At 38.0% G+C, this 14,775-nt stretch overlaps 1 protein-coding gene across 2 annotated transcripts in view; it reads left to right on the top strand.

Moving 5' to 3' along the window:
• The window catches only part of PRKN (parkin RBR E3 ubiquitin protein ligase), a 1,295,055-nt gene that overhangs the window by 1,113,076 nt on the left and 167,204 nt on the right, over nucleotides 1-14,775 (top strand). For both annotated transcript variants that reach the window (XM_055312055.1, XM_055312054.1), the window contains one exon: nucleotides 1,004-1,153. In XM_055312055.1, coding sequence (XP_055168030.1) covers nucleotides 1,004-1,153 — 150 coding nt within the window. The remainder of the gene's footprint in view (nucleotides 1-1,003; nucleotides 1,154-14,775) is intronic.

Raw genomic sequence — 14,775 nt, 5'->3', positions numbered from 1 at the left:
TTTTCTAGTCTCCCTTAGATGTTTGCATACATATACCTTCTTTACAAGGCATCCCCTTCCCCCTAATCACCTCTTCAAAATTATAGTCCCTATCTTCTCCAAAATCTGCTTCTTCTTTGCTTTTTATTCTCCTTTCCACTGAAATATAACCTTTCAGCATTTGTTGTTATAGGCATGTGGACGAGAGCAAAGGTGTCTGTTTTATTCACTATTGTATCCCCAGCACCACAGTAGGGTCTGACATATAGTAGACTGTCACCAAATGTCACATAAACTAATTTACAGTTGAGCAAATCCACTTGACTTGATTTGAGTTTAGAAGTGAATATGATCAAATAACACAAAGAGAACAATAACAGGGCAGTGATAGGAAGGCCCTGGAAACTGTACTGTGTGGCTTTTATGCTACAGGCTGGGGAAACCAGAGAGGGTGATAAGCCACGAAATGGCATGAGGAAATCAGGGATAGAAGAAAGCATGCTTTAAGAAAGAGAATAATGATGAAAGAATAACGTGAATCTCTTCAAGCTGAATGTGCTCAGTATTGCTCAGATATCATGTAGGCTGGATATTAGGGCCTATTTTCAAAATGGTTTTAAAATAGAGGCATAGAGTCCTGAATAGAAGCATGGAAATGACTACTTGATGAGATTGATAATGATGCATTATGTGTCCATAACTTAAAATGTAAATATGTTTCCTAAAATTTGTATGAAACAAGACTGTTAAATGCAGTTGATAGTAGTATTACAAACAACAACAACAACAACCTTGGGGGGGGGGAATTTAGGACCAGTTTCCTAGAAATGCAAAGTTATCTGCTTACCAATGACAGTTGGGAAGGCCTTGTCCTTTATGTTGGATCATACCTTGTCCACCCCACCCCACCTCATTTTTTACCAAAACAGATTAACAAGAAAGCCCACACACCTCCAGCTATTAATATTTTGGCTAAAATAGCACATTGTAGCACTCTTCAAAACTCATGTTGTTTTTTTTACAGTACAACCGATACCAGCAATATGGTGCTGAAGAGTGTGTGTTACAGATGGGGGGCGTGTTGTGCCCCAGCCCTGGTTGTGGAGCTGGACTGCTTCCCGAGCCAGGCGTGAGGAAGGTCACTTGTGAAGGGAGCAATGATCTTGGCTGTGGGGTAAGTACCACCTACACCTCTGGGTGTTGACTGTGTGTGTGTTTGTTTTAGCGAATTGGCAATGATTATATATTTGTTTTATTTTCATTTTCCCTTTGTACTCAGATATCTTTGAACTGATGTATAACAAAACAGAATTTTAGGGGTGCCTGGCTGGCCCATTCAGAAGAGTATGTGACTCTTTGTCTCAAAGTTGTGAGTTTAAGCCCCACCTTGCGTATAGAGATTCCTTAAAAATAAAATCTTAAAAAAAAAAAGAAAATAGACCTTTAAATTCTTATATAGGATCCCATGTATGAACATATATATTCACTGATGTGAAGGAAAAAGTTATATTAAGATTTTCTGCTCTAATTGTTTATCACAGTGTTTTTTCTAAGACATTGTGAATTACTAGACCAGAGTTTTAAACTTTTTTTTTCCAGTGCTCAGCTGATTCAGAGAAAAAATGTATTATTTTTTCAGAGTTGGCTTTAAGTAGACAGAGTAAAGGCGAAAGAGAATTTCCCATCAGTGATATCTTAGCAGAATTGTTTGCCTAAGTATTTCAAGAAATAAAATGAAGATTAATATGGAAAACCTGAAATGTTATTGTGCCATAAAAATCATTTTAAATAGAGATGAGCAAAACTAATGGTGCCTCTTAGAGAAGCAGAATAAGAAACATGGAAAATGTTTGTTCTAAGAGGTCAACCAATATGACCCAGGCAGCCTCTTGAATGAATCTATGGCTGCAAGCTGACAGGGAAGGTGTGAGGGAAGCATAACTCAAACACAAAAAGCCTTGCTAAATTATAGGTTGAAATGACAAATGGATAATAATCCTGATATTAGATTTCATGCAGGCCAGGAAAGGAAGGAAGTGTATGTGCTTATAAAATGATATTGAATTTTGATGGGAAAACATTTCTTTTAAAATTGCTACTTCATGAGGAGTTTTGTAGAAGGAGTGTTGATGGCAGAGGCATATTGCCAGGGCCTAATTTTTGGCTGAGAGCTGTAAGTCATCTATGCGTAAGTTGACATCTGTTGTCCTCAGTAAAGCTATCTGTCGTGCAGTGGGGTTGCAAAGCCCTGGGCTGAGCCATAAAGTAGAGGAAGTGGACGTTGGAAAGCAAAGAGATACCATGATGACTCCTCAGAAAAAAAATGCCTCTGGATTAATAATCATGATTACATTAGAATGGAAACACAAGTTATAATTGCTAGCTTTAGAAATTACAGATGTCAAACTGCACTTTCCAGCCAAGAGCATCATCATGTACTGTGTCATCTGCACCAATTGTGTGGGGTCTAAGCAAGCTGCCAAATTCTAGGAAACCACAATGCTGGTGAATGTTTTCTATTAAAATGAGTCACAATAGTTTTTAACTAATATCTAAACTGTATGCTTCTGCCTGCTAATTGCCTACTGTTGTTCCATTCTCTAAAGCTGGATTTTAAGGTCTTAAATTTCTTTATGATCTTTATGAGAAAGAGACTTTCTTTGGCACATCTTCTGCATTCTGTTGTTCACCTTGCTTTAAAGAACTTTAAAGGTTTTATGTAATTTTAAGTTTTGAATAGCTAAATCTTCCCTTTTTTTGTACAATGTGACAAAGTAAAGAAGTAGCATACAATTTAAGCTTCAAATCATAGAAAATTACTTTGGGAGTGAATTGAACTGCTTTGATACCTTTGGGTTAAAGAGTTTGGGGGCATACCTTACCTAAATGAGAAAAGCTGTCTTCAGGATATTTTTCCTTTTGAAATTCTAAGTAATGAGTTTTATTTTATTTTTATTTATTTGGTTTTGTTGTTTTCAGAAGTGTGCTTGTCAGTTTGTATAGTATTTCTCTATTACTGCTTACAAATCACCCCAAATTTTAACCATTTAATTAATAAGCATTTATTATCCCACAGAGTCCGGGCATCAAGAGTCCATAATACTTAGATGGGTGGCTCTAGCTCTGGTGCAGGGTCTCTGATGATGCCATAGTCAAACTGAGTTGCTTCACTTATCTGAAAGTTTGGGGCAGGAAGATCCATTTCCAAAATGGCTCATTCACATGAGTTTAGGACAAAAAAGCTCACTTCCTCACTGGCTAGTGGCAAAAGGCCATAGTTCCAAACCACATGACCCTCTTCTTAGGCTGTTTTTCCCCAGGATGGCAGCTAACTTACGTAGAACTAGTGATCCAAGAGACAGAGCAAAGAGAAAGTCGCAGCACCTGTGTGACCTGATCTCCAAGGCTTCACTTCCACTTCACTTCATTCATTAGAATTGACATGCAAGATTCAGCCACCCTCAAGGAAAAGACAGTTAAACTCCATCTTAAAGAAAAGAGTATCAAAGAATTCATGAGCATTTCCTGAACCACCAGGGTTTACAATATGAAGAACTTGGAAAGAGAACAGAGGAATAATTTTCTAAAGTATCCACTTAACTTGATGCTCTCCTTTCTATCCCTGCCCTTTTGCCCCAGTCCCCATACTCTTATTCAGGCTTACATTGATTCCTATTATGTGACTTCTCAACAGAGATAAATCGACCTCATCATTGCCCTTTGCCTTCAAGTCCTCAACTTTCACAAAAGGTTGTTAACCCAACTAATCTGCTTTTTGGGACTCTGTAGGGTTAAAAAGAAGATTGAGTTGGATGTCTTAAGTTCAAATCCTGGCTGAACCAACTACTACTAGTGGTCTTAATCTTTCTGTGCCTCAGTCTCCTCATCTCTAAAATAAGATGTATCATAGCAACCCCATATAAGACTATTATGACAATGAAATGATATCATAGATGTAAAATGTTTAGAACAGTACCTAGCATACAATGTAATTATATTTAATATTTAAAGAAATGATTAATCAATGCTTATCAAAAGCTTGCTTGAAAGACCCAGAATTAAAAAAAAAAAAAAAACACCTAAAACCTCTGTTCAGGATAATCATTTGATCTTCTCTTCCAAATATTCTGGAATCAAACCACATCAAGCTAGATCTACAGCAGGGAATTAGGTATCTATAAATTTTAGCCCTTCAAAGGCTATGAATTTTAGCCCTTCATTTTAGCCCTTCAAAGAGTTGCTTTTTTTACATAGTACTTTGTCAGAATATCATTCATTCACATTGTGGTCATTATACAGGAAATTTGATACCTGCAGTTCAGAATATCCTAGTGGACTTTTCTATGAAATAACATGGTGGTTATTCCAGGCTGACCTGTGCAACAGGAGCACTTACGCTTGTCCTGAGGAAAGTTATCCTTGAGGACATGGTAAGTTGCACAACCAATGCGGTGTCCCTCTAAAAGGTGACTGGTCAATAACCTTAAGCCACATTTGTATGCTAGCTATAGCATATAAATGGACCATTATTAAAACAGATTTTGAAGCTCTTTGTCTGGCTTCACTTTTTTCCTTCTTTTTCTTCCCCTTTTTCTGAGTTCTGCTAAGATTTGTTCATTCTCATAAGCTGCCAAACTTTTCTGGATTTAAGGGTGGTAATGGAAAGCTGTCGTATGGTAGAAATCATGGTTAGCTCAGCTTGTTTAGAGACAGAACAGGGCCCAAAAAGTAGAAGTTAGAGGAAGATAAATCTCTGCTTACCATTTGCCCTAACACTAGGGACAACCAACAACAAAATGGGCTATCTCAGGAAGTAGTAAGCACCCCATCCTACATGATCAATGATTCAAGGAAAATCATTAATAAAAAAGCTATGGAAAAATAGAGTTTTGGATGTGATGAAGCTCTAGCCATCATTAACCTCTTTGGTTGTCAAGTTGTAGTTTATGGGTTTAATGTAAGGTATCTGTGAGTCTACCTGTGCTTAATTTTTTTCTCACCTACCAACAGATTCAAAAAGTACAGCTCTTATTATCTGGGTATCCAAGAAGTGCTTGATGTTATAAAATTAGGCCTTACAGGTGCATTGTGATGTGACCAGGAGCACCCATTTTCAGTTTTGAGACACAGCTCCATGTGTTGTACTTACTCCAGGTTTGGGTGGCTCTTGTCTTCCAGTCAGTCAGCTTATCACTACACACCTAGATGGTCCTTCATACATCCACGACTCCTGTGAATACATACAACAGGGATACATACAATACAATCTGAAGGAACAGATTTCATGTTTTTAATTGGCTTCTTAAAATAGGTGCTTAGGTTAGTATTTATGACTCTCTTATTCAAACATATAGTACTGTCCATTGGAAAATCAGATTACCTGATCCTTTGCTCTACTTGTATCACTAGGCTGAACTGTTACCTGCAGAGCAGTGCACATTAGCTAATAAATGAGGACAAGGATTTCCATTTAAATGATAATGTCGGTACATCTCAGAAAGCCTGATAGATATATGATGGTTCCAGCAGATTTATTACCAGGATTCAAGTTGAAGTGTTACACTTGTTACATGCCTTTATAATCTTGACATTATTGTCCTCAGTAAATCCATGTATTTGGAGTTCAGCATTCATTGGATGGATGGATGAATGGATGGATATAAAAAATGTAAAAATAATATGAATACACTATCACTTTTATTTTCAAATATTAATCATTTACCCCAGTATTAGAATTGCTTACAAGAACCTTATCAACAAATACAAAATATACAGTGTTTGACTTGCACACATAATACATAATTCAGAAGAAAATATACTAAGTTCAGAGATCCACAAAAAGTCAATTAGGAGCCTGAAAGTACTGCAAAAGTTACAGTTATGTGCCTGTCAAAGGCTATGTAGCCAAACTAGAATTTTGTACATTCTGATATATAAAAGTCTTAAGGGTACTGAGATTTTGGTTTTGACAGAGCACAGAATATTTTCACATTGATAGACAGAACCTAACAAAGAATGTATTTTGAAATCAAATAGGCTGACCTCACTCTCTGCTAGCCTTGATCATATTTTTACTACTGCTTATAAAAATATTAATTGATTTCCTAAGGAATTCATGTTATGCATTATTCTTTACTCTGGCTTATTGCTATTCATCAGAACTATCTCACTAACTTTTATGACTCCAATGTAAAATGTTGACGTGTTGAATACCGGAAAACAGCAACAAAATATGGAATATATTAGTACTCACTGACCTGGGAATACAGAAAGCTAAAGCAATCAAATGTTGTGAGTTTTCCATAAATAAAACATCATTATCTTATTTGGTGTTTTTGGGGGATATTATATGTCTGAGAGAGAATTTCTTATCTGGGATAATACTAGGAATTAGATGAAGAGTTTTCTGTTTTAAATTAGAAATCTAGGGACAAGATAACAACTGAAAAAAAAACAGATTAAAAAAATCATATTACTGACCATTTGTTAAGGAAATAAGAAAGAATTTCTTCAAGCACCTGGTAGGCGCTCCTTACTTTAATGGAGAGCACGTGTTGCCAAGGCAGATTTTTCAAAGTGCTAATGAAGCATCAGCCATGGACTCCCCAATTGCACAAACCTCTTGTTTTTACCAAGTTTGTCCTCTTGCATTTTCCTTGAAGAGGGCCTCAAATATTGTAGTACTTAAAGATGGAAAGGCTCCATCAAACCTAGAGCTAGATCTGTATAAGTATGGGGTAAGACCCGCTATGTGCAAAGAAATTTTTGTTCAAAATGGTGATTTTGAACTACTTATAACAGTAGCGTTATTATATCATTGAAGATTGTACTTAGATCAGGGTTCAAGCCTCATTTTCAGTTCTTATATAGGAAAGAAGTCAACGAAGACAAATAGAGATACCTAGTCTTTCACTCAAAGATCGGATATTGAGTTAAAAACTGTAATAAATAGATGGGGAGCCCCTTTTGCATTACATGGAGCTCAGAAATAAGCAGATAGTCAACATTTAATAATAAAAGGAAAAATAAAATAGTTGCTTATCCTATACTTTAAAGATAGTTTAATTTTATAAAAATACCAAATTTAATTATAACTTGTATGAAGTATTTTGAAAACTATATTGAGTTCTCCCTTTTAAAAAAGAAGTCTAGAGAGTGAAATCTAGACTCCACTATATGTAGTGCTTTCACATATATTTCCAATGCTTTCAAGGAGACACCAAAAAGGACAGGTATTTTTCTTTGTGCCTATATGTAACTGTTTAAGCGTAAAGCTCCAGCTGTAGTCATAAATGGCTTGCTTCAACCACCTGGCCTGTGCAAAACATGGAGAGTGGAATCATATCTTGTTGACACATTATTCTTTTATATACAAGATGTTCTTTATCAAAAAGTATTTTTAAAAGAAAGTTAATGTTATGAAATGTCAAAAATATGCATTCCATGTTTATTTGACATGTGTCCAGAAATCTAATTTAAACTCTAAGATTGGCTCATTTGCAGATAGGAAACAAGTGTCTCTAGACTTTCTGTATGAGAGACAGCTTGAAGTGCAAAGATAGAAAGCTTTGGAGAATATTTATTTTAATTAAAGAAATCGTTCACAAATGTACAAACAAGTTCTGCATACCATTTCTCTGGGAAACATTTATCAATTGGCAAATGTTCCTAGAAAGTGTCCTGTTGTTTGAAATAGAAATACATATTTTCTAATCCGACACAGACCACTGACCATTCCATGTGTCCTTAGCTATTTTTTGTTGTTATTAAAATAAAGGGAAATCTGGAATAATTATACTCTTTTAAAATGGTAAGCTTCATCTCATTGAATAATGTTAGGAAATCAGTTCTGTGGCAGGTGGAATGGAGAAGCCTTCTTTAGCTCTACAAGCTGCCAGAGAGCTTAGAACATTCTAGAAAACAGATTTCTACTGAAAATAATATAGTTTCTATGCAGTTCTTTTGATCCTGCTTTCACCTCCTTCTAGAGCCCTGCAGTCCAGTATGGTAGCCACTAGCCAGATGGCTATTTAAATTAAAATTAAGTAAAATTTAAAATTTGTTTCTAAGTCACATTAGCCACATTCCAAGTGGCTTTCAAGCCACATGTGGCTTCCTGCTACTGGACCACAGGTAAAGCATTGTGTCATTGTCACCACAGAAAGTTCTAATGGACAGCATGAGTCTAGAGAAACACTAGAATATCACCCAAAGAGTAGCTTCTGCAAACTCAAGTTTCCTGTGTCTCACATACAAACACTGCAACCTCTTCCAATCGAGTTAAGGAGAAAAATCTTTCCAGAAATTAAAGCAATTCCTCTAAGTACCAAAATGTAGAACAGCATTTTCCCAAGTGAGGCTCATTCAGCACAGGTTCCAGGGGATATTACTGGAAGGAAAGTTGTAGTGGAAGCAGAGAGGCTGGGCAGAGGTCCATCACCAAACAGCTTGGAAACACATGTTAAGCTAGGTTAAACAGAGGGGGCTTTTTCCATAAGACTTAAAGCTTTCAATCTGCAAACATGCATTTTGCCTGAACAAGTCAAATACCACAAGCAGCATCTTCTAAACTCTTTAGAGCAAGAACTGCCTTTTGTGTGGTGCATTTTATAGGATAGATGTTCCATGGAACAATCTGGGAAAATGAAAGCACTTGCTTTATTTTTTAGATGGACAGTGCTGAGCAGCAAGTGTACCGCAGTTATAATGAGCTAATGAGATCCACCTACAGCATTTTCCTCTTTGTAGAGAACTAACAAAATGTTATTTTTTTAAAAATTTTTATTTATTTATGATAGTCACAGAGAGAGAGAGAGAGAGGCAGAGACATAGGCAGAGGGAGAAGCAGGCTCCATGCACCGGGAGCCCGACGTGGGATTCGATCCCGGTCTCCAGGATCGCGCCCTGGGCCAAAGGCAGGCGCCAAACCGCTGTGCCACCCAGGGATCCCCAAAATGTTATTTTTTAAAAAAATGTATACTCTATTGGTTGTGGATGTATTTTTGACACTGCTTATTTTTATAGTGAAAACTTTTCCATTGTCTTAAGCAGCTATTGCCATATATATAATTCTGTGGGTATCAGATCCATAAACAAGATAGGATGAAATGTTACAGTTGTGGGTGATCACTGTCTTCAAGTGATTTGTATTCAATGAAACATGATTTTCAAACTTCATAGAAGAAATGATACTATGGTAAACAATATATTTGCACATAGTAGGTATTAACATAGTCAACCTCAAAAAGGTTAACTGCATAGGACATTATAGTAATGAGGAAGGAATTGTGGGTTTTGGAGGTTCCTGTTTTCTATGCAGCCAGAAATGGCTGCAGCACATTGACACAAGCAGTCACCAACAATGTGGGACGTGGGAAAACAATTCTTGTTTTCTCTGGGCCTGGCCCACAACAATGTGCTCTTGTGCAATGTGCAAGGTGACCAGGCAAGTTACCCTACCTGGCATTCTGAATGGTGGGCCTCCCTTCCCTGGCCTTCCCAGAGGCCATTGGTAGATCTTGGGGACAGAGAGTCATGCTTCACCTCATTATACTAATTATTTTTTTTACCCCCCACTATTTCTCAGGCTTCTATCACCTGGTGGTAGAAGCCTCATAAATACACATTATGCCCTTGTCTTTTTGATTTGCCTCCAGCTCTTTTCTCTTCATAAGCTCTCCTGGACAGCAGCCCCTGCAGGAGCTAAATCCTCCAACATAATTGATCTAGGGCCTGGGGGCCATCATCCCTTCCTTCCTGTGCACTGGGGTTTCTTGATTTACCTTCACTCTGCCTTTAGAGAATGGCCTCAGGGATCTGAAATCATTGTTTCAGTTGCTTCCTTATACTTTCTGATTCTCACTTCATCCTTTGTGGTGATATTTACACTCAGGATTATAAGGTTATGATAATGTTTCAGCCCTATCACAGAATCATCCTTGGAGATCAAAGTTCTGTGTCCTAACTTGGGTTGCAAAATCCTTACACCTGCTCCAATAGGTGTAATAGTCACATGATCCTGCTAGAAATAGACCTTATGGACATAATCACAAAGATTTATCAGGATATTTGTGGAGGATATTTTTTGGAGCAATGCTTTGTAATAGGTAAAGATGTGGAAACAAATTTTCAGTAATATCATCGTGGTTAAGTATAATTTTGACATATCTATACAAGAATAAGGTCAACCTGTGTGTTGATATGGAACAATTTTTAATATATAGGATTAAGTAAAAAGAGCAAGAAAACAATAATTGATACTTGTAAATACATAAAATAATTTCTGGAAAGCATTAAAGAAATCATTAACAGTGGTTGCCTTTGGATAGAGAAAGTGGGGATATAGGAAAGAAAGTTTTTGTCTTTTACTTTATAACTTTCTGTAATGTTTGACATTTCTAAACATGTTGACATATTACTTTTACTTTTTATAACAGAATTTTCTTTATGAATTACTTCTTTGTTTCTTAAACTTCTTATTTTTAAAAAAAAAGATAGCAATGGTACTTGTTAGAAATAAAAGCGAGGTAATCAATAACTAAATTAGGTAGAATTTGACACCATTTCAGACATAGTTTTTCTTTGGGCTTAGACTAGGGAAGAGGAAATGTGGCTTCCATCAGCAGAGATCAAGGACAGGGAAACCAAATTGTAAACACTTGCTACCATTCACTCAAAGGAGCTAGAGATGCAGGTGGTCCGGTTTGGCATCTTTCAAGCATTAATTTGTGTAGAGCATACTCTCCTGTCATACTGATTTAGTTGAATGCCATATTTAAGAAAAATGGGAGTGAAGTCTGCTAGGAAATTTAATTTATGATCTCAAAATAAGTTCTATGAAACATGTCAGCAAATGCATTGAACAGCCATGCAAATACATGGATTTTAATTTTTGTGTAGCTTTAAAGTAGTTTAAGTAGTTCCCAAATTATAGGCAAATATTTTCTGATGGTACCTTGCACAAATTCGTAGTCTAGGAATTATAGTCTTAACGGTGTGTTTTCTTGTTTTCTGTTTGTTTTTGTTTTGTTTTGTTTTGTTTTTGCTTATACCTATTTTCAATGAAATTGAGACAGAGTACAATGTGGCCCAAGCAAAACAGGCACTTAGCACGAGGGTAATGCATTTCTCACCACTGATCAGACATTCCCCTGGAAAAGCTAAGTCTCTAGGTTATTAGATGAGTTCTGTGAAAATTCCTGCACAAGGACAGGGCTTTTCCTGGGTGAAGACAAGTGGCTGGTGTTGTCAGTGGTCCCCAGGGGACTATGATGGATCCATAAACTGTGTTCCCTGGATCCCAGCCTTAACTCTTTCCCTGCTTTACATTCATTGGGCCCAAAGATTCCACCAGGTGAAGTCCTCAAATGTCTTTTGCCTCTTCAGCACAGAATGGATGAGGCCCAAGGAGAGGACCTTGAAGGCTGCCCCAGGCAAATCTGAACTGACCCAACATGATCTTGACTTCCACCTTCTCCCTAGACTGGAGACTCATAGGAAGTATACCTGAAAGACCTACCGGAGCCTGCGACCCAGGCTTTCGTCCATCCATCCATTTAAATGTCTATATTGTGACCAGAGAATAAGATTCATTTCATGTTGATTTTATTTAAGGATTTTTTTCAAGGAGAAGGAAAAAAAAATTAAGACTATAGAAGCCCATGGATGAGGCACAGGCCAAATGTAAAAGCTTTGCCCCATCTGAACCACAGTCAGAAGAAGGATGAAAACAAGAAGGAATCCTTACAGAGGGAGATAACACGATCCGATGTGCTCTAGAAAGTAATTTGTCAAGTGGACCTATTACTGCACTCACTTCCAAAAAGAAAGCAATTTTCTTACCCCTTTCATAGAAGCAGGCCCAGAAAGCCTGTTTCTTCCTCCATCCATACCACTCTCTTTTAGAAATAATATTGTTCCTGACATGTATTCTTCTTCCCAAAGCCTTGGTGATTTATTGTCCAGCATGCAGTGACAGCTGGGAATTTAATGTCACGTGATTTTTTTTCCAGCTCCTCTCAAGGTGTTACTGTTAAACAGACAGGTCCATAATTCAAAGGAAATCAGAATTAGCTATTTCTGCAGCTACTTCCACAGATAGAACCCATTCCACTTACAGAATGTCACCTATCCCTAAAGAATTTTTGAGCAAATGCCCAGACAGTGTTCGCTACTCCCTCTCTTTCTCTGTGAACTTGAAGCTCTTCATGTATGCCAGCCGGCAAATTGGCACTTTCCAATTATTTGGAGGACACAGTAAAAGAAGAGATACGGAGTCCAATCAGGTAATAAGTTAGTCCTTTGCAGAAATAGGATGGAATTTTACTTGCTGGATGTTTCAAGAATATGAAGTGCTTGGAATAGGTGCCTCCTAGAAGAGAAATCACCCACTTACTTGTCAGCCTTCTTTAGACCATTCACGTAAATCATTTAATATGTAAAGAGGGAGTAGAAAACAGAGCTCTATGCAGAAGATGGCTGCTATTTGCAAAGAAGTAAATCCACATCAAAGGAAACTTCTGAAAGTCTGCTTTATGTGAAGACATGGCCTGGCTCTTGTAGAAGCTGTATTGTATTATTGAAAAGTGCCAGAGTTGCTTAATCAGTAAGAAAGGCTGAAGTAGAATGATGGGATTAAGGAGATAAGATCTTTGTTAGACTAGGTCTATTGACCTGGAACTTCCCATAGTGAGCTGGATAAAAACTGCCTCCCATTATGAAAACAGCAGATTTTTAAAAGGTCTGGAAATTGGTTGTTTGGAGGCCCCATTGCTATACGAATTTTTAGTTCATTCTAAAGAAACCAAAGATTGTTTTAGTACAATCTTGGAAAAGCATTACAGTTCAATATGGTATAGCTCAAACATTTGCCGGGCATGCCTTTCATATCTTGAACACCATTTTCAGTGCTATTGACATACAGTTGTAAATTGGCAAAGGACACAAATTACCCCTAGAAAACTAAGAAAACAATCAGCAAGATGTCTGCTCAACAGGCTGCTTACTTTGCCTCCACAAATAAGACTGCTTGTGGCTGGAGCATGACCCCAGAGCGCCGGGCCACCCCCAGCAGGGGTGAGCTCCCAGCAGGTCATGGTTGGAATGCTGCATAGACAGGTTGTAGTGGACAGTGGAGATTTCCCTTTGACACCCATCTCCCTCTTGTTCTTGCTCACAGAACACTGAGTTTTCTTGGCTCATACCCAAATCAGTAGAAAATCCTGAGTGACCGAACAGTCTTCTATTCCCATGGCCCTTACTTACAATGGTTTGGGAAAAATCCAGGTCTTTCTGACCTTGACTGTGCTACTGGGCTAAGTAGCTCAAAAGCCACTCTGTTTTTGGACCATGTTATGGGAGAGAATACCTTTCCTTTCTATTTAAGTCTGTTGAATCGGGCTATTTTTCTAGCCAAAATCTCTTAACTGGTCCATGGGCATTATCTTAAAAATGACCAAAGGAATTCATTTGGGCAGAACTCTGGGCAGATAACAATATAAAGAGCTATGTGATAAGGCCTTTCTAGTAGCAAACATTATATCCTTCAGATTATATCTATCCCATAATATTTTTGTGTATCCACGGTAGCTAAAATCAGCAATAAACAATTTCTCCTCATTCCTTCTGGCTAAATGGATTGTCATGCATTCCATTATATTACTCAGCCATCAGTTCCATGGTGTGTGATCGAGACCCAAAACAGCAGTGGCTTAACTAGACGGAAGTTTATTTCTCTCTCATAAAAATCTTGAGCCTGGATGCTGACTCTGTCCCCACGAAGTCCTCAGTTGCCCTCATATGTGGTGCCAAAGAGTCAGGGAAGAGGAGGACATTCCACTCCTTAAAACCCACACAGTTCATACCCCCAGGACAGAAGCTAGTTACATGGCCACACAACCAGCCCCAAAGGCAGTGGGTACCATGTGTCCAACTAAACTATTACCAGATAGGAAAGGGCAAATGGATGGTGGGGGGTAGAGGTCAGTCTCTCCCACATCTGCGATAAGTCCTCTCCATCCTATCATCCAATTCAGGATTGCCAAAAACTGAGAGTATGGGTACAATTCCAGAAAATACCCTGGTTGGACTGAAGTTTTCACGCACTGATCTTTTTGTTCTAATTTTACATACAAATGTACCACTTCACCACATAAGAACCACCCATACCACAGATTAAAGCTTTTGGAGTTGGGATCCCTGGGTGGCGCAGCGGTTTAGTGCCTGCCTTTGGCCCAGGGCACGATCCTGGAGACCCGGGATCGAGTCCCACATCGGGCTCCTGGTGCATGGAGCCTGCTTCTCCCTCTGCCTGTGTCTCTGCCTCTCTCTCTCTCTCTCTCTCTCTCTCTCTCTCTCTCTCTCACTGTGTGCCTATCATAAATAAAAATTTAAAAAAAAATAAAAAATAAAGCTTTTGGAGTTACAAACTGAGTATGAGACTTCACTTGGAGTTAATATCAGCTTCTGATTTACATTTGCCACAGTAGTCCTAGGAGTTTTAGCTTTTATTCTTCTCCTGCAATCACTAGAAATCATGCTGTTTTCAGCAACTAAGCTGCTCTAATAAGAAACATTCACTGGGGAGAAAAAATATTCAATAGATCCTTCCTTCTGTTTAAAATAAGTCAGTAATACTTGTAAGGGAAAATCATTTATTTATTCTACGGGCAGTAATTGACTGTCCGGTATGTATGTGACGCTATACAGGGCATTGTGGGCACACAGAGGCAATAACACAGTGCCACGCTCAAGGAACACAGAAGCAAATGAGAAAACAAGACGCACATGTACAAAACA

Source organism: Nyctereutes procyonoides, unplaced genomic scaffold (genome assembly GCF_905146905.1).
Source record: "Nyctereutes procyonoides isolate TBG_1078 unplaced genomic scaffold, NYPRO_anot_genome, whole genome shotgun sequence".
NCBI classification, from domain to species: Eukaryota; Metazoa; Chordata; class Mammalia; order Carnivora; family Canidae; genus Nyctereutes; species Nyctereutes procyonoides.
The sequence above is the reverse complement of the archived record's forward strand: the minus strand, read 5'-3'. Positions and strand labels throughout refer to the sequence as shown.